The sequence below is a fragment of the Zosterops lateralis genome (assembly GCF_965231275.1).
Source record: "Zosterops lateralis genome assembly, chromosome: 9".
Classification (NCBI taxonomy): domain Eukaryota; kingdom Metazoa; phylum Chordata; class Aves; order Passeriformes; family Zosteropidae; genus Zosterops; species Zosterops lateralis.
This window is the reverse complement of record NC_139769.1, coordinates 24,515,998-24,536,496: the sequence shown is the minus strand read 5'-3', so window position 1 is coordinate 24,536,496 and position 20,499 is coordinate 24,515,998. Positions and strand designations below refer to the sequence as shown.

Below are 20,499 nucleotides of genomic sequence, written 5' to 3'. Positions count from 1 at the left end.
CGCGGGTGCGCCTGGGAACTGTAGGCGGGGCGGAGCGGAGCGGAGCGGGCGGGCGCCCTCAGCGTGCGGCCCCGCGCCGGGAACATGGCAGCGCTGGAGGCGGCCGAGGCCGCGCTGGGGCTGCGGCGGGAGGACGAAGAGGAAAACCACCACCATGAGCGCGAAGGCGGCGGCGAGCCGGCGGCGCTGAGTGAGTGAGGGCGGGGATCGGGGGGCGCGGGGAGCCGGGCCCGCCGTGCCGGGGCTGAGGGCGGGCGGGCGCCCTGCGGAGCCCGGGCGGGTTTGAATTTACACCCGGGGCGGGTTTGAATTTACTACACCCGGGGCGGGTTTGAATTTACACCCGGGGCCGTTTCCCGTCTCCGCCCGCCCGCTCCCGGTTCTCCCGTTGTCCCGGCGCCGTGCGGGGCCACACGTGTTCCCGCTGGGCCTTAACCCGCGATCCTGGCGCTTCTCTCTTCCACAAACCTAACCATACTTTGTCTTTGGTGATCCTTTATTATTCCGTGATGTCCCCCGCGGAGCCCGAGGTGCGGCGCGGGCTCGGCCGCTCATCTTTCCCCGCGGTTTTTAAAGCGAAATGTGTCCGCGCCGTGTGCTGAAGGGCGCGCTCGCTGCGGCAGGAACTGGGGCCGCCGTGCTCCTTCCCGCCTGGCCCGCTCTGGGCTCTGTAAACTTGTTTTGCTGGGCTTCCAGCTGCCCAAGTGAGCCCTTGCTTCAGCCCTTTGCTGCTGCAGTCTTAGGTTCCAGTGAACTGGCTGTTCTAATTCATTCTTTGTCTCATGCAAGGATACTTTTAGGCGCTCTGAAGCGTCATTCTCTCTGTACGTAATCGGTGATTCCTGGTGGGCATTTAAAAAATCCTGAGGTCTTGGTTCGGCAGCAGCTTGCTTCTCTTCATCATTCAGTGTGAAAGTCTAACTCTCTCCTTGTACATTTACATATTAACTAGATTTTTTACATATATGCATATTATCTTTTTCAACCATTTTAACATCTCTCTATGCACTCTGAAGATGCAGACTGTCCAACTCTGCTGGTTTTTTGCCACTGCTGTGCTCTCACTATGCATTTTTATAACTGTTTCCACTTTTCCTGCAGCTAATCAATAGCTGTTAGGGATTTGATAAGAAATCCCTTTTTGCTTTTACTTAACTCCTTTTCTTTATGTCTTTATATTAATAAGGCATGTAGAAACTATCACCAGGAATCCTGCAGCTTTTTAATGGAGTAGTAGGCTCCATGCAAATCTTTCTTAGGTGAGTTGTCAGCTTAAAACAGGTCTGTGAGCAACACAGCAACAATCTCTGCAGAGCATTGCAACTCCTGATGGATTTTAAGACAGAATAATTCTACTCTGTTCTTCTGCTTTTTCAGGTTCTTGAGCCCCTGTCTTGAGGAATTCCTTCCATTTTCTCTTTCTGTTAGTTTTTATTATAGCAGATATTTGTACCCAACAGGAATGTTTAAAAGAAAACAAACAAAAGTAGCCCAGGGGAATCTGAAGAATTCCAGCCTGTCTTAAGTTGTGGTCAGGAATAGGTGGATAGGGAAGACCTGCAACACCAGAGAATCATGGAATGGTTTGGGTTCAAGGGACCTTAAAGTTCATTCTGTTCCAGCCCCTGCTATGGGCAGGGACACCTTCCACTATCCCAGGTTGTTCCTGCCACATCCTGGGAACAGCCATGCATTCCTGCATCCTCTGGAAATAACTTCCAGCACAAACCAGTTTTTAGGTCCGTGTTTTCTCCGTGAGGTGCATCCCAGTTTCTGTGTTGAGGTGGACAGCTCATGGTTGCCTTTTGTGCGCTCTCTGCACCTCCTGTCTGTCCCATCCAGGGTGAAAAGCCTTGGCCTGCTCTGCTGCTTCTCAGGAGTTGCAAAGTGATGCCAGAGCTTTATTTCTTGTCACCCGTGGTTGAAACTTCACTAGTCCCACCTGTCCCCTGGAACCTTGCTGGGAGCAGGACAGTTTGGCTTTCTGAATCCTTTCCTAGTGCTTCCTTATGTCCCTTGGAGAAGGGTCACACCGCACCTTCTGGGGATTTCTACCTTTTCCTTGAGTTGTTTCCCCCGGGTTTGACTATTTTATTGCTCCATCTCTCAGGCACTTTAAGTGCTTGAAATTCTTCACCAGGCCCATCTCATACTGCCCCAGGAAGTCATTTGTTTGCAAATGCTGATGGCACCAGCACTTAGCACTGCCTCTGCTGAAAGCAAATTCCTGCCTTAGTCCCTTCTTTCATATTGTCTGAATCATGAACCAAACTGTTATCAGACTTCTTTAGCTGATAGTAAATTGTCGGGAGAATTTGGAGCTCCTCCTTGCCTGCTTTGCCTTGCTTCACTGCATCCTGCCACAAAATAATGTGTAAATGTTATTTTGTTCACCTTAAACATCTGATACTGATGTGTGAGTAGTCGTTTCAGTTATCCAGGATGACATTATTCCACAGTGGTTTCCAAGGATAATTGGGAGTGAAAGTTCATCTCATACTATTCTACTGCATTTTTTTTCGTTCTTCATGCTTGTAGTCAGCACCAGATTATTGGAAGCAAATGAACATGTTTGTGTAGTTCAGTTACATCAACGACACTTTTACTGGGTTTTTGTTTGATTTTAAGATGGTTTGGTGGTCTCTGAGAAAGTGAAAAGCAACAACATTGATGTGAAAATTCCCAAGTCAGAATTGGAAGTTGAAGAAAAAGGAGCAGAGGAAGAACACCCAAGGCAATCTGATAGCAACATTTTGGATCTATCATCTGATTACCCAAGAGGTTTGCTAATAAATTCTTAATATTTGTGTCATATGCTGGAGGAAAGGTAGAAATACTAGGAAGGAAAGGTAAAGGGAATGTGTGAAATTTAATTTTTAAACTCACCTCTATATCGTGACTATGTGGATCAGTTGCTTTGTCTGGCATAAGAAAACATGAAGATTTATCCTGTAAAAGCATCATAAAGCTTAAAGTTGCTACAGAATCTGTGTTACAGTGGGCTGAGATGTTCTGTATGCTGGAATCAATAAAGCAGAATTCAACCTAATTCTATTGGCATTGGCAAATTCTGACTGATAAGTTTAAAAATCAGGTGGTAGATTTAAAGGTTAAACTGTTTACTAAGGGAAGGAAAAAATGGTAGAATTTAATGTATCCTGGTCCACAGTGAATAATTGTTCTGAAATTTGGTCCACTTTTAGTTGATATTTAAGTTTGCCAGTCAGTTCAGATGATATTTTTGTACTGCTTTTGTGCATGATTTGCATTCACTGACAATGCTGAGCAGTAAAAACAGATGTAAAGGGAATGTGACTTGATCTTTTCAGCTGTTGTTTTTTTATTAGGGTCTTTCTATCTGAAAAAGTTTGTGTGTCAGTATTAAAAGGAAGTAGGAGTATATGAATATATATGGATCTTATTGAACAGCTATTCTGGGGATAATTTTTGCAGTCATTCCTGCTGCTATGGAAGTAAAAGAACAAAAACAAGTATTCCAATCAATACTACAGTAATTATCTAACAATGCTAGATTTGAAATGTTGCATAGAAAAGTAGCAGACTTTTAGTGATTGCTTTTAGTAGACTAAAAGCAATTTTTAAACTAAGAATGTTTAACTTCTAAATATTTCTGGGTTTTTTTTAGACAAACATATTTCAATTCAGAGACACCTTGCTGATCTAGAGAAACTGGCTGACCTGAGAGAAGGTGAGTTTTCCACATCAGTGTCCCAGAACACAGATCTTCATGTTACAGGTATTTGCATTTTGTTTTAGATTTTATCTTTAACACACTACATGTATTTATGATTTTAAAAACAAGGGGTTTTATAAAAAAGGGCTTTATGGTTGATTCTCTTGTTCTTCTGCTAAATTCTGCCTGAGAGGTTGTTTGACATTCAGCTAGTTTTTATTTAGGTTAGTACTTCAAGGGCTTCAACACCTTCATTACACAGGCTTGCCTTTGCTTTTTGTGTTTCACATGCAGGATTTTCAAGATTATTTTATATTTTTCAAAATTCTTTTATACAGGATATGTTCCCTTTTTTTAACAGCTTAAATAGAGTCAGCTACTTGTTTTGTCCAAAAGATCCAGGAGTTGGAACAACAAAGTCTTGTTCCAACCTCCTGATTCATTGGGGGTTTGGTTTTATGTGGGTTTTTTTTTAACATTTCAAGTCTTTGCATGTCATCTGTAGAGTTCATTTTTCCTCAGTGCTTTTCAGAAGTTTCATTAGCCTCATGTTGCTGGAGTAAAAAAATACTAGAAACCAAAACCCAAAGGTTGTAGAAGTTAATGATTTTTAAAGTTATAGTGATTTTGGTCTATATTCTATGGAGCAGAAAGAGGCAACCCATAAATTTGAAGTTTGTGCATGAAATAGAATGTTCCCTGAGGATTTCATCCCTAACTCATGTTGATTTTACCTTCAGCCTTTTTTCTCTTGGCCTGCATCTTAACTAGCCCAGGTAGTAACAGGATTTCATGTTTCTCATAGTTTTTAATTGTGTTTTCAGATGAAAGGAAGCCTTGCCCATTGTGTCCTGAGGAGAAATTCAGAGCTTGTTATAGCCCCAAACTCCATCGTCACTTGCAGAATTTGCACTGGAAGGTTTCTGTTGAATTTGAAGGTAATGGCAACAGGGCTTGAATAGTAAATACTAGAAGAAATTGTGGGTATGTTCTGTGTTTCGTTTTTCAAAATTCCTCTTGACTTAAGCATTTTGTTACCAGCTCCGAATTAGCACCATATTTTGACAGAATGAATTTTGAGGTGAGATGTAAAATGTAAATGTGAAATAGTTCTATTATTCTCAAGCTAAAATGGTTACAATTGTGCATTTTCTCTTTAGAAAAACACCAGTAATTGCTTGGCATGTTGTGAAAATCACTATAAAAATTTTAATATGTGTGTAATGAAAACTACTTCAATAAAAGTTTTAGTTATATATTAATAAGAATCAGACACATGCAGGTGGTCAATTTTGGTGGATCATAAAGATTCCATGGGTTCCAATAAACACTTGAAATCTTTATGTAGTATCAGTTTTGAGTAGCTTTAATAATTTTTTTTATTAAATTCTGTGATCTGCTTTGTAAGATGCATTAAAATCCCTGTGCTAAGTTTAGCAAGAAAAATTAAGTGAGCAGTGTGTGTTTTTTAAAAATTCAGGTGTATGGATTTGTGGGAAGTAAAGTGACTGTTTAGAGAATGGGCAAGATAAAGCTGAATGAAGCTGATAAAGCTGAACTATAAATGTTCCAGCTGGAGTATCAGGTGTCTCATTTTGGTTTTCTTTAACTGTGGAACATATGTTTATAGGAGTCTTCACACAAGTCTTTCAGCCAGATAACTATTTTTGTGAAAGACTCACAGGTACTTTTGAACTGAAGACTTGGTGTAGCTTTGTAAGATGCTCAGAGATTTATTTTAATAAATTTTAAATTCTTTGCGTTTTAAAGTTTAAAATGTATAATTAGCTGATAAATTTCCCTGTGCAGAGAGTGAATGTGGCAGGTAATTGGTGATGTTCTCTTACTGCTGTCTTGTGAAATCTGAAGTGAGAGCATGTGGTGCAGGCCACAGACAAGCTGTTCATTGACTGTTCTGGGATGGCATTTGTTTTCCAGGGTACAGAATGTGCATCTGTCACTTATCCTGTCTGCCAGTAAAACCCAACCTCGTTGGAGGCCAGGTAAAAATGCTGAATCACAGAAATTCTTGTTACTGTGCAAAGTGAGGGAGTTGGGTGACTGAGGGGAACTCTGAGATCTGCTTGGTTGCCAAATACATCTTGCTCCTCTGTGTGTGATGCCAAAAGCCTGTTGGTGCAGGATGTGTGATGGAACCCCTGGGTAGCTGCATGTGGTTGTACCTCTCTCGTTGTGGGGAGCAGCTGCCTAGATCAGCTCTGGCTATAGATTCAGGTATTCTCAGTGCTCTAGAGGTAACAGACAGATGACTTCTCATATGCCTGTGTTCAGTTCTACTTCAGCCATGTTTTATGTCTTCTGAAACTATGTAAAAGTCTCTATTTTACAGGCATTGTCAAAGATGGGAGCTCATTACCACTGTATCATCTGCTCAGCCACGATAGTACGAAGAACTGACATGATAGGTCACATTAACCGTCATGTCAATAAAGGAGAGACCGAGTCAAGGTTTATCACAGGTGAGCGCTGACTGACAGGAAACATTCAGCCTTCTTCTGTCATATACCACATGCAGTAACTGATAACAAGTGGGAAACATGGGAAAAATGCAGAAACAATTAGCCTTTTTAAGGAAAAATCTGCCCTTAATATTTCAGGACTTTGTTTCATCAGAGGTGTAACAGAGTGGTGATTTAGTCTTGCATTGACCAGTTGTTGTGTTTTAATTGATAACTAGTTCTCCCCTCACCCTTAATGTTGTAAGTATTGGCTTGTGTGTCTCCAAAAGAGTGAGGGACATGGCATCTATAGAAAAAGAAGTCTGGAGTAAATCTTTCTGCAATGTAAAACTCCTCTGCTTTTTATCCAGGCTGCACCAGCCTGCGTTTCAAAAACAAGGTGATGTTTTTTCAGTCCCAGAGAGTCGTGCTAGAGGTGTCAATAGAGGTGTCAGTAGTTCTTTGGTAAATTACAGTCCTACCTGACTTTGTCCAGAATGAGACTTTGGTTTCTAAACTTGCACAAACTAGGTTAAAAACATTTTAAATAATTGGAATGCCAGTAGTTAGATTCCTGGGCATCAGTTTGCATGTCTGAAAAGTGATAGTAGTACCATATTCCATATCTTTGTAGATTTTGTGCTGTGAAATACATTGGTCTCTGTGTGCTTCCCTTTAGAGCTGTGAGTAAAAAATGGCCCATTTAGCATTTTTTAACAAAATGGAGGAGGCAGTTTTTCCTTATGGGGGAGGAGAAATCCAGAGCTTTTGTGATCTGAAGGCACTTGGCAGCTCTTGGGGCCCCTGAAGGTGGAGCAGATGCACCATGTGTGTGTTTGAAAGCCCAGAGAGAGGCAGAGTGAGCACTGGAAAGTATTCAGTTGATACAAATTTTTCCTGGTTGTTCCTAGGTACATTTTAGACTTTGGATGAATTGCTCCGAGGAATGGCAGCCTGTGTTTACAGCTGTCAGATCTGAAAGCTTGTTCTGCCACAGACTGTTTACACAGAGCTCTGGTGCTGGAATTGTCCATGTGCTTGTGCTGCTCATGCACATTGCATGGAGCTGTTCATGCAGCTCAGTGAGACACATTCAGAGCTGTTAACAGGGTTTTAATTAATTAGCAATGTATTATGTTTAAACATGGAAAACAAATGTGTTAAGCCTCAGACTCAGGGGCTGGCTTTCTTAAACTAGAGTGGATACATAAGAGCCCAATTGAGAAACAAATCTGATGCTTTATGAGAAGAAAATTGGGGTAGAGCATGATCTTTATTTGCCACTTTTGAGATTAGAACAGAAATTGTTGCCTGCTTCCTCCCTCATCCTTGTAAACTGGTCCATGTGGTGGATTGCAGCATAACCCAGACTTCTTGCTTTATGGGAGCAGTTTTTCAATGTAATTTACCAACCGTGTTAATACAATTTCAGTTCTCACTGATTCTTTCCTTCTGCCTCAATTTCTTGTTTCAGTTCGTGCTCCCAAGTCATCTTATGAAGTGGTGAAAGAGTCAGCCACAGATGTGCAGGTTCTTCCCAACCACTCCACACCCCAGAAAACAGATTCCTACTTTAATCCTAAAATGAAACTCAACAGGTGAGAGAGCAGGGAGTGGGAGGATGCATCAGATGAGTGAGGAGTTTGTAGTGAAAAATAAGTGTTTTGAAAAGCAACCCTGTGGAACTTCTGTTCAGAGGACAGGAGAAAGTTTTCTCATCAGAAGACTCTTCTTGACAAATAATATTTATACCCAAGAACACTATATGTGAAATAGTGTCATTTCTGAAGTAATTAAATATTTTCCTGTAATTAGTAGATCTTACCTTAAGAATACTCTGCTGTAGAATTCAACCTTTCAGCACAGCTGAGGTTTTTAATTTACGGTTCTTCCCTGTAAAAGGTGGAGTTTAGCTTAAGTACTGTTAGGTTAAAGGGAAATAATTAGGGAAAGGGAAGTAAAAATGTTCTCTCAACTTACAGACTGTGGCCCTTTATTATCTTCCAGGCAGTTGATATTCTGTGCACTGGCCGTGCTTGCCGGGGAGCGCAAACCCATTGAATGTTTGGATGCTTTTGGTGCCACTGGTAAAGTCCATTTCTTTCATATTTTGGGTAATATCCAATAGGAGGAAGCAGCAGAAATTTGTAACTGACATCACATACTCAAAACTAATGTGGGGTACACAATAATGTTCTTCCTTAGGCAGGGAGTCATGAGCTTCCATACAAAAAGACAGCTGTCAAAAGCTGTATTAAGGCTTTTAAAAAGGTGGTAAATAATATTAAAGTTCAGTGGTCTTCTTAAAATCAGTTGTCTTAATGTCCTTAAATTCTGTTTTTCCTCAGGTATCATGGGATTGCAGTGGGCAAAGCACCTCAGAAGTTCTGTGAAAGTTACAATTAATGATTGTAATGAAAATTCTGTGACAATGATTAAGGAAAATTGTCATTTAAACAAAATGAAGGTGAAACTGAATATCAGGGAAGAAGGCAATGATGAAACTGTGGGAAATAGAGAGGAAAATAGTGACACCATTGAGGTGACAAAAATGGATGCCAATGTTGTCATGCATTTGAGATCATTTGATTTTATGTAAGTGTTGAATGTTTCTGTCAATTTTCTGGTTTGGTAATGACACACCCCACCCCACTTCCCAGTATATGATTATTTGGAGAAAATGGAATGATAAAAGAATCAACCAGCAGTCACTTGAAATGTAATTTTGTTGTCCTAGAAATGGTATGGGGACAGAACTTTATTTTAAATGTTTTAGAAAGTGCCAGAAATATAATAGTCTTTCTGACATTCAGAATGGATTATAAATATACATGAAACTTTCAGCCCAGGCTGGGTTTTTTTTTAATAACTTGTCTGTTTGCTGAAAGGAAATACCAAATCAGTTCTGGGGTTTTTTTAAACTTCTTGTAGTTTAAAATGCTTTTTATTGCATCTCTTGTTTTTATCCATTTTGCAGCATATTAACTTTGAATTTAAGCAGGCTGATTCTTCCAGGTTGGGTATATAGATGCATACATTCAAACACTATAGAGATACCCAAATAAGTGATGGGATTTTTTTGTGTTGTTAATGACTTAAATCCAGATCTAAGCAGTGCTGAAAGTTTTAGTCCTGTTCCTTCTTCCTGTTTAAAATGTGATCATGGATGAAGGTTATAAAACAGTGTAAAGCCAGACTCTGGAGCATTTCTAGACACTCAGTGGTACATCCTTTCTTTTCAGCCATTTGGACCCCTATGGATCTTCTGTGAATTACCTGGACTCTGCCTTTAGGAATGTGAGAAACCTCGGGATTGTGTCATTGACATCCACAGACATCAGCTCCCTCTATGCCAAGGCTCAACATGTGGCCTTTCGTCACTATGGCTGCAATATTGTCAGGACAGAGTACTACAAGGAGCTGGCAGCCAGGACTGTAATTGCTGCTGTCACAAGGTACTGCTGAACCATTTCCAGTTTGGGTAAAAAATTATCAGGTAATTATTAGAAATAATTAGTGACTGGGCAAGGTGAAAATGCATCAGTAGATTGGGGGAGTGGGATGGTAATGTGGAACAAAAAATATCCAGACTTGCAAACTCTTTTATTTCTCTATCAATTTTGCCATTTTAGAGCTCTATAAGACTTACTAAATACAAAATAAACTGCTTCAATGGCTTCTAGCTAAGCATTTCAGTTAGACTTGCTTCAGTGGAACCTCATGTTCACTGCAGATCCTCATACTTGAGGTTCAAAAAATGGGTGTGATTACTGACTTGTAAAACCAGTTATTTGCATATAGATACTGTCAGTAAACTCAGTCTGTTAAATAAATGAAGACCTAAAACCTAATTGGAGAAAAAAGGCACAGGCAAGAGGATGGGACAAGATGAGGAGGAAATTAAATCATCAGAGGTTTTGAGAATGCCAGAGCAGAAATGCTGACCTGAACATGTTTGGATTTCCCTGGTCCTCTCCCTGCACATGTGATGATGCAGGTGGCAGACCAGTATTTCTAGCTGTGATAAAAAGAAGTAAAATTAGATTTGTTTGGCCTGCAGAAGGCCACAAAACGAGGCATTTCAGAAACACTGAAGATCCTGATCTCTCAAATCTTCAGTACCTCTCTGTAGGAAGTGGATGAGCTCAAGAGCCGTGCAGCGGGTTCAGGTGTCCATGAATTCAGTACAATTTGGTTTTGGTGTCTGTTTCTCCCCCCAGAGCTGCAGCTCGCTGTAACAAAGGCATTGAAGTGCTGCTGGCAGTGGCTCTGGAGCACTTTGTGCTGGTGGTGGTCAGAGTGTTACGGGGCCCATCCCCTGCGGACGATTCGGCAAAGAAGGTCCGGTACCTCATCCACTGCCAGTGGTGTGAGGAGAGGGTTTTCCAGAAAGAGGGCAATATGGTGGAAGGTAAATGGCTTTTCTTTTGCACTTCGTCTCTCTGTTCTCTGTCTTGTTTAGATTCTATTAGTAACAGTTCACTTCTATATAACGATGAGTGGTTTGTGTGAGGTGGGGAGGGCACTGTGCTTCATGGCCATGGACTGGATGGGTTGTCTGCATGAATTTTCCTGTAAATGGACTGGATTTGTGGCACAAATTGCTCAGGTTGTGGCTGCCCTGTCCCTGGAGCTGTCCAAGGCCAGGTTGGACAGGGCTTGGAGCAGCCTGGGCTAGTGGAAGGTGTCCCTGCCCATGGCAGGGGGTGGCACTGGATGAGCTTTAAGGTCCCTTCCAACCCAAACCATTCGGAGATTTGTTTCTACACAGGACATCCTGTTGGAAAGAGGGAGACTGACTCAACCGGTGTTGATCAATCAGGCTCAATTTTATTTGTTTCCTCGCTTACATTTATATTCTAAGTAATCAGCTCATACATATTGCAAAAGTCAAGCTCCTGATTGGTGGTGACTAAACAATAGCTTATTTCATGTTATATCAGCATATTGCAAAAGTTATATTGCCTTGTAGTGTTCAGTTCCTCTTTTCTCATGATCTCAATTTCTCTCCCTCATCCTGTTCTTTTCTAACAGTTCTGCCAGGAACATGCTAGCCTTGTCCTAGCTTCTAATTACAAGATTAATCTGAGAGCTATTGTGTCATTTATCCTCTAACCATTCCTCAGCCATCTTCTCCACAGTTCCCCCTTTTTCTTTAATGGTTGCAAGCACTTGGGACTGACGATGAAAAAAGCAAGCAAACAGCAGTCTCACACATAGAATGACAATTAAAATCATAAGCAAAAATCGTAGCCCTTCTTTCAAAAGCTGAGTTAGCCATGTTAACTTTCAAAAGTCTGGGTTAGCCAGTCATCTAGGGGATTTTGTGAAAGTTTAATCTCTGTCGTGTGCCTTTTTAACCAGTCCAGTTGTGCATGTATTAATTGACTATGATTGGATAAATTAAAGCAACACATCTCTTTGAACTCTGAACACCCGTGTCCTTGAGCAGAAAATTTATAGCGACTCTGTTCTGAAGGACTGCATGTCTCAGGCTGTTTACGTCCTGAGCAAGTGCTGATATGACCTCCGTAGTAACACTGGCTTGCTTTATGGCCCAACATGCAAGTGTATTAAGTGACACCAATGCATGAGCTGTGCCAACTCCAGGGGCTATAGATGCAAAAATACGAGCTGCAGAACTTCATAATTCTACTTTGTCATCACAATTTTTATCAAGGGCCCATAAAGATCGTCGTCGCTGCTAACATCATTTACCAAATCAGATATAATGCTGGATGTGATGTTAAGTTGTTTACCTGTCTAACAAGCCAATCACCGTAACTGCGTTAAGGCTTGTGACCCTGCTACATCTGGGGCAAGGATGGAGGCAATGATCACTCCTGGGGGATCCCACAGTTTACCTTGTCATTGCAGTCAGGACCCAACTGGTTCATGGCACGCTTATGACGCCATGCTACACCAGTATGGGTGGCTGCAAACACTTGTGTTATGTTCGGGGCAGACAAGGTAAGCTTCCCTAGATAACAAGGTCCTCCAATTGCGTTAGTGGGGATCTCTGTCCAGGCACGGTCACCACATATCGAAAAATAACCTTGAGGCAACTGCTGAGCTTCTTTGGGTGAATTTAACTCCATAAGCTGGTTGACACAGTATTTGGTTCTGTTACCTCTATACCAGTTACTATTAGGAGTAACATCATACTCGTGTAGAGATCGTTTCATTTAAACTAAAATCAACACACTATTGGCCTGGGGCTGACCCTAGTAATTGCAATTCTTGAACCTCTGAAAGGGATTGATTTGCATACCGCATCATTTTACGATCATGTATTCCACATGTCTCATTCATTATTAACCATTGACAGAAAAGTTTGGGAATGCCGAACCAAGAGCAATATTCCCGTTGTGCTGTTGTCTCATTTTGCCAATGAGAAACATAACTTTTCCACGCTTCCCTCGCACATTCTTGTTTTCCAATTAAACAAGTGCGAAATGGATTGGAAGGCATGGCAAGTGATAAACACAAACTTTCTTGACCACATTGATTAACCCAAGTGACCCACATGTTTTGCCTTTCGTCTATTTTTGGTAGCTCTGTGAGCCTAGTGGTGACAATACATATCCCAATCAGCAGGATCCACCTGATGCATATGAGGTATTCCCACCCCATATTTGCAGGTTGTCTGCAATATGCGAGTAGCCTTTTGTGCCAACAGGCGACACACCTCTCCTTCTATTAAAAATACCAATTCCAGCCTATCTCTTTGACCTAAATCTTGAACAAGGTTTACTGCTTCTGGCACAGTACTGCACCCTGTATAATTTTATATGGCTGTCTGCCAATTATAACAATGCCAATAAAAGAAGCAGCGTGGGCACCATGGCTTTGCAAGACCTGCTGTTGAAAGACCCACCATTGTCTGCAACAAGCCCCACAATATATTTTTACCCAAGCACCACAGTTAGGCTTGCCACAGTGCAGACAGTTAGAACTCTTAATTAATCATAGTCGGGTGCTTTGTAGTCCATGCAACAATGTTAGTACATCAGTTCTATTTTCTACTACTGGAAGATTAGGCCACAGTGGCTGGAGCCGAGCTATCACAGGTTGAAGGATCAGGAGCAGGCGATGCCGCTCTCGTTCTGCTGGACTGCTGGGTGCTGTCATTCCCTGCTCGTGTCCAGCGGCTGGGAATCCACACAGGACCTGTGGGTGTAAGCACACACATGTGACCTCAACCAATATATTGTACTTCAGCAGGCCCAGTGTTAAGAATGCTGATCCTCCTGTAGAGCCAAAACCATAGTATCCTCTTTGTGTTTCCGAGCGATGTTCCAGAGCCAAGGTTGAAAATGGTAACAATTGAGCTATCCAGGTGCCAGCTGGAATGAGCACCGGAGGATACAGTGTCTGTGCTAAAATACAAATCTCGCCTGTGAAATCAGCATCCCACAGTAATGTCCAATCCTTTTCAAAAAGTAGAAGATTGTCCCAAAAGTAAAGCAGGAACCGACTGTCCCTGATAGGTTACTGGTCCCTTTACTCCAGTGGGAATTGGCACAGGGCGATTGTCCTTAATAGATATGTCCACTGTGGCTGCCAAGTCCAGGCTGACTGATCCTGAGGTGTAGGCACGAAGAGAGGAGACAGGGCGAAGAGATTGGTGACTCTTGTTGCTAGGGCTGCTCTCCGCAACGAAAGCAGGTTATCTTTCTGGCTGGAGCTGGTCCAGTTCTCGCTGTACTTGCTGCTCGCAGCGATGTCAGGGCGGCCAATGCCTGCGTTTGCTGCTTCTGCCCTCCTCAAAATACCTCCCCTAATTGCGTAACAGCTTCCACTAACTCTTTCACTGCCTCATCTAACGTAGCCTGGGGCCCAGAGGGTACAGATGCTGCTTTCTCTAGAGCCTCTTCTACAGACCAATTAGCTCCCAAGGTGTTAACTAGGGGTTTTGTAGCCTGATTACCATTTTGGAGTATACACTGTTTTAACATAGTTCCTTGCATATAGAGTGGCACTCTAGCTTTTTCTATTCTTTCTACTAGTCGATCTACAAATTTGCCTAATGGTTCTTCTCTACCCTGTTTTATTTCCATGTATATAGGGGTTCCATGTGGATCTTTTACCTTATCCATAGCAGCTCTAGCAAGCTTCATGACCTCTCAACATTTTTCTGGTCCTAACAGAGCCTGTGCCTCTGTCCTTATCCAATTGCCTATTCCCAGCAATTCATCTAAGGTAACCCCATGTAAAGGATCCCCAGGTTGTCTCTGTGTGGCAACTGACTCCTGTGCTAGGGCTTGCCAGTGAGCTTGAAATAACAAAAGTTGGTGGGGTGTAAACACAAGCTTAGAAATACCCCAACAATCTGCTGGCAACAGCAAATATGTACCCCAGATATAATCCAGCATTTGCCGAGCAGGCTCACTGTTTACCCCATATTGGCTAACAGTGGAGCGCAATTGGGAAAGTAATTTCCAATCAAGGGAAGTCAACTGGGCAGTGACACCTCCTCCCGGTGCAGGATTATATATTACAGGGCATGCCATCGAGCTCCCTGCTTCTATCATCTGTGCATCCCCTCGTTCTACTCCTTCTTTAGCTAGTGCACTGCATGCCTCCCTCCTATTCTTGGCCACTACCTCTGTCAAATCTGATTCAACTTTCGGAATAGTTTCATCGCTCTCCCCAGTCCATGGTAATGGACATGAATCTGTCAGCTGACCTGCAGCGACTGGAGGCATTGGGGGAGCTGATGGTACAGAGTCTGCAGCTACCGTGTCCCCTCTGGTGGCACTCGTTTGCTCTGGAGGCAGATGTACTGTTGTACATCCAGGAGGCAGGGGAAAGTCTGACTCTGATGAATATGTCAGATTTTTTCCCTGGGCTGCTACTGCCTGCTGAGCTGCTCGTTTTTCTGCTTGGTGTTGCAGCAGAGCATTATGTACTGCTCGCCACTGTTTCCCTAACTTCTTAGCTGTTTTATCATCATCTAAAATCGCCTCCCATATCTTATCCCCAAATTTTTGCCATTCTGAGAGCTCATTTACTGTATGGGGGTTCATAAAGCACCCCTTAGCATACCCATATGCTAGCAAGCCTGGCAACTCTTTTTTTAATATTTATACCCTGAACTTGCCATTTTTCTAGCATACAGGCAAATAAATCATATGCTGCTTGCCTCTCCATGTCAGTCAGCGCTGTGCAGCTCCCCAAGGTCTCGGCAGCACGTATCAGCTGGCCCCACTGATGTGAGCACCGGGGCGTGGAAGATCTTCTTTCGCCGTCCCTCTGCTTGCAGGACCTGAACTCCTACTCCTGCAACCGTGGTGCCGTATCACGTTTCGGGGTCACCATTTGTTGGATGGAGGGAGACTGACTCAACCGATGTTGATCAATCAGGCTCAATTTTATTTGTTTCCTCGCTTACATTTATATTCTAAGTAATCAGCTCATACATATTGCAAAAGTCAAGCTCCTGATTGGTGGTGACTAAACAATAGCTTATTTCATGTTATATCAGCATATTGCAAAAGTTATATTGCCTTGTAGTGTTCAGTTCCTCTTTTCTCATGATCTCAATTTCTCTCCCTCATCCTGTTCTTTTCTAACAGTTCTGCCAGGAACATGCTAGCCTTGTCCTAGCTTCTAATTACAAGATTAATCTGAGAGCTATTGTGTCCTTTATCCTCTAACCATTCCTCGGCCATCTTCTCCACAACATCCTCCCAGCCTGCTCTAGCTGCAGGATCTGCCAGGATGGCCTGGTATGGCCCTTGGATCTGCCACTTCAGGAAAAGCCCTAGGAGTGGGGTAGCCTTCGATACTATTGGGTTCCTCCAGACAGCAGCAGCTGGATAGCTTTTGGTGTCCGATTGCTTTTCTGCTGCATTTCAGTTCCTTAAAATGCAGTCAACGGAGCAGTCTGGCCTTCTCCTGCTATTGTTAATGGGCTGTCTACACACACAGGTTAGCAGAGGCAGGAGACAAAAATTGCACTCCTGGAGATGCTGGTTTGAATGAATATAAACCCTAAAACCTTATTTCCAAGTTAGAGGTACTTGGGTGGCTTGCTGTCAACTCACGGTGTCTTTGCCCTGCTCAGAGTCAGATGCATGAGCATGCAATGAGCCTGCAACAAAGTAGTTAAAAAAAATCAGATAAAAGTTATAAGGATGGGGATGAGTAGCTGAATGTACAGTGTTACAGCAGAGATCTTAATTTGTAAATGAATTATTTGCATAATGGCTTAATTGCATAGGGCTTACAAGACTATGTGGCTTACAAGTAGGTGGAATGTGTTTTGCAGATGTAACTGGCTGATGTTTCAGGAAGGCAAATATTTTCCTTGAAAGAAACATAGGGAAGTTATGTTGCTTTTTTTTTCTTCAGTGTTTCAACACTGATTAAAGATCAAGTCATCAATCACTAAATCTCACTGTGAGCTACTTGGCGGGAGTAAAAATAGTGTCACCCTTCTGCTGTTGCCCTTCTAAATCCCTCACTGAAGTGAGCTCCCACTGCATCTCTGTTTCTGCAATAACACAGGCATGGCTGTGTATTTCCAAACAATTTCAATGCTGTTTTTCTGCTGCAGAAAACCCTTACCAGCAGCTGCCCTGTGACTGCTATGGCAGCATGCCTGGGAAGACAGCAGTGCTGCTTGGTCCTCTCTGGTAAGTTCACATCACAGGACATGTTTGGAGAGTCACTCTGGGTCCAGGAGCTCTGAAGCTCAGCTGTTCATACCATAACAATTTTTATTTTAGCACTACAAAAGGAGGTAGAGCAATCAGGAGAAGCTCAGGAAACCAAGTGTGGATTTGCATTTAGGAGTGTATTCAGTTTTTCCTTTCCTTCAAACCAGTTAATAAATAGAATCATGTTTTAAATTTCACATTCAGTGCACTTCTGGAATTTGTCCTGCACAGGAGAACCTGCCTGTGTTCCTCTATATCCAAATATCTAGTAATTCTTCTTCCTCTATACTTGTGGAAAATTAATTAAATAAATCATTACATGTGCTGATGGTAATAAATACTACATTGCTTGGTAATTAACATTTGTAGAAACAAGAATATGTATTTTGAGTCTTCTAGCCATTTCAAATCAGTATTAAAAATGGTTGGCAATTGACAGTACTTTTCTTGTGGGGGTTGAATGACTTTCTCAACATCTTAGGGCAGAAATAAAATCACTGTTCTTGAGATATTGTTTTGGGTTTTTTTAACAAGACCAGTGTTGCTGTCATTGCAAAAAAATCAATTCAGTGCAACGTAATGGCTAATCAATTTGGGCAAGAGAATTTTGGAGCAGCTTCCATTAAGAAGCCTTAACTTTTGACTTCTCTTGCATTTTGTAGGTCAGGAGCTCTCTTTAACACTGGATTCCTCAGGAGGATGCTCCTGGAGGCTATGCAGTATGGCTTGGATGAAGCTCAGTCACTTCTGAAGACATTAGTTTCTGAATCAGAGTGCACAGCTCCCAGACATCTTTGTACCCATGGTCCTGGTGATGAGAACAAACAAGGTAAGAAAAGGGGCAGCCTTTTCACTGGCTTTGTGGTGATTTTTTGAGATGCTGATCTTTGGTAAGTTAACAGCAGTGTATACACAGGGTTGAATGCTTTATTGAATAACTTAATTCTTTCCTTCTGTGTAATGAGCATTTTGCCAGTTTACAGCACAATTAATTTTGCCTTCTGATTGTATCCTAGAAGAGTGTGGCGTATATATCAGTACACCAAATACTTCTGCAGAATCCTACTTGGTACATGGTAAGTGGAGCATTTTGGTGTAGCTTTTTTTATATTTAACAGTATTGCACTCTGGAGTTGTTTCCCACCCTGTACTGATTTGATTTTATCTTAATCCAGAATTGTATTTATTGGTAAAAGCAGAATGCCAAATACTCCATGAAAGCCACTTTAATTTACTTATGAGAACTGAAAATGGCCTGTTGATTAAATTCAGGCCAGATTTTACCTCTGCACACACCGGCTTACAAAGGCAGGCCCACAGCTTAAGCTGCTGTGTGGCTTTGTTCTCTTGTGTGCTCTCTTAGGCTTTGCTGGTGTTTTTGGGGTGCCTGTGGGTACTGAGTGGTTTCTGTGGCCTTGTTGTGGTGCAGGGAAGAGGAAAAGCGAGGAGGTGCTGCGCAGCACGGCCAAGCGGCAGCGGCCCGAGCACAGCGCCGAGCACCCCCCGTTCTACTACAACATCCACCGCCACAGCATCAAGGGCATGAACATGCCAAAGTAAGTGTGGGCTCACCGTCCTGCCTGCTCTGACACTGACACACTGCTTCTTCTGAGTCAGCCCTGTCAGCACCATGTTCTAAACGCTGGCTTTGGTTTTGCTGTGTTTCTTCCCAGGTTAAATAAGTTTCTGCACTATCTGTCAGAGGCTGGATACCGCGTGAGCCGAACCCACTTTGACCCCATGGGAGTCCGCACCAACGCGCCCCTGGCGCAGTTCAAGACTGTTCTCATGCAGTACAGCACTCCCACCTATGTGGGGGCACAGGCAGAGGGCCCTGTGCACCTCCCTGGAGAGATCCATGTGGGGGAAGAGGTTCCAGCTGCTACAGCAATCAAGGTGGAGGAGGCTGAGTTAGCAGAAGATGATAAACCTGGAGTCACCACTGCTGTGTTCACACAGTCCTACTCCACTGACTGTGCTGCTGATTAATGCAGATAGGTTTGTTCATCAGGATGTTACAGACTTCCAGCACACCCTGTTACAGTAAGCCACTCCTTCCTCCCAAGCTGGAGTTTGACTGTTTTGAGCTGCCTGTTGTACTTGGAAGGGACAGTTTAGACTTAGGTAGCAGAACTTAGCCCTGATCCCGGCATGGCTGTGGTCACGACACCAGTGCTGTGGGAAGGCTGTGGAGTTACCTGCTTTTATGCTCACTTCCTTTTCATACTGAGGCATGGAGGCTGCTTCCCAGTCTGTCCAAGCCTTACTGCCAGCACAGCATCCAGGAGGGGGTACAGAACCAAAAGTGTTCAGCATTTTGGAATATGAGATTATTGTGGAACAGCCTATTCCTAAAATGCATCATTCCTAAAACCTGGCCAGCTATGATCCAGAGAGAGGGCATGTTAAGGTAAGAAAATAGCACAGGATAAGGTGCCCTCTGAATTAAAGGCAGGCAGTCCTGCCTGGGTGCAGCTGTAGCTCCAGGTTGCACATGTAGCTCTGCATTCAGGTCTTGTTTCCAGGGTTCTGATCCCAGGAGAATGGGAAGGAGCGGTGACACAGCTGCTACCGAACTTGAGTTTGTAACCAAACCATAGTGAATTGTGTAGTCACTCTAGTTGTCTGCTCAGAGCTTACAGTGGTTGTGTGCTGCAAAAAGGTACAGAGACAAGGGACCACAGGGGACTTTCAGGTGGAGTTTTGTGGCGAGTTGTCAGTTGTAACTCTGAGCTAAGATCTCTTCTGTGAACAAGCAAAGCTGCCAGGTGTTGGCAGTTCTGGTTTCCTTAAATATATGGCAGCATTCCAGCCAAATGAGTTTGCTTTTGTCCTTTCTTTCCCCCACACTTACTTCTGGTACTTCTGTGTGTTCCACTTGAACAGCTGTCACAGTGGTGACCATTTCTCACAAGTTTGGTGTTCAGCCTGGCCTGCAGTGTTGGGTTTATCTAAGAGCAGAAGATGTGGGGTTATTATTCTTACCCATCTCTGAAACTTTACAGTAGAAGTAACATGACTAATACATTCCTGATGATGCAAAACATCCTCTGCTCCTGTCAGACCAGAAGTTGCTGTCTCTTCCACCCTCTTCAATTCCAGATTGCTTTGGTGGAGAGTTATTCTCTAACTTCAAAAAGGAAGAACCCACTGAAGGGTTCTTGGATCAGTGATACAGGAACAAAGTTTCCTTCGAAAATGTAGTGCTTACACTTCTGTCACGTGGGAGCACATTGGAAGGCTAAATGGAAGGATAGAATTTCATGTTCCCTAGTGGCATTTTTCGATTTTTAAGTGGTTAAAGTGTTGGCAGATGTTGCTTGCAGGACACTTAGTAGGATAAAAGCAGTCCTAAAGCCAGTTACCTGGGGCAAAGGATTGTTCTGATTACAGTAAAGTAGGTTAAAAAGAAAGTTTAACTGAAGGCCCTTGTGGGAAATACTTTTGATTACTCTTGCAGCTCCTTTTAAGGAGCCAAAGGTCTGGAATACCTTTTCCAAGCCAAGGCAACTACTCCCAGGTGTGTGGAGGGGCAGAAAAAGTGAAACTCGGACTTGTCTGTACAATCTGGGCTCTTTTCCTCTGCCAGACAGGCAGAAGCTGTTGTGATGTGGGGTGGGGTTTTGCCTGTTGTCAGGGACCAGCTGAAGGGGTGTTACTAACTCAGGCATCTGGGAATTCT

At 43.0% G+C, this 20,499-nt stretch overlaps 1 protein-coding gene across 1 annotated transcript; it reads left to right on the top strand.

The window, feature by feature from the left end:
* Window positions 1–84: 84 nt before the first annotated feature.
* On the top strand, window positions 85–18,806 carry TRMT1L (tRNA methyltransferase 1L; the record flags this gene model as incomplete). The annotated part of the gene is made up of 16 exons (XM_083868118.1): window positions 85–190; window positions 2,629–2,781; window positions 3,647–3,709; window positions 4,519–4,632; window positions 5,633–5,697; window positions 6,045–6,174; window positions 7,628–7,751; window positions 8,161–8,240; window positions 8,502–8,748; window positions 9,396–9,608; window positions 10,374–10,564; window positions 16,715–16,793; window positions 17,480–17,646; window positions 17,834–17,893; window positions 18,247–18,373; window positions 18,491–18,806. 16 exons carry the CDS (start codon window positions 85–87, stop codon window positions 18,804–18,806), a joined length of 2,235 nt encoding a protein of 744 aa, XP_083724244.1.
* Window positions 18,807–20,499: the final 1,693 nt, after the last annotated feature.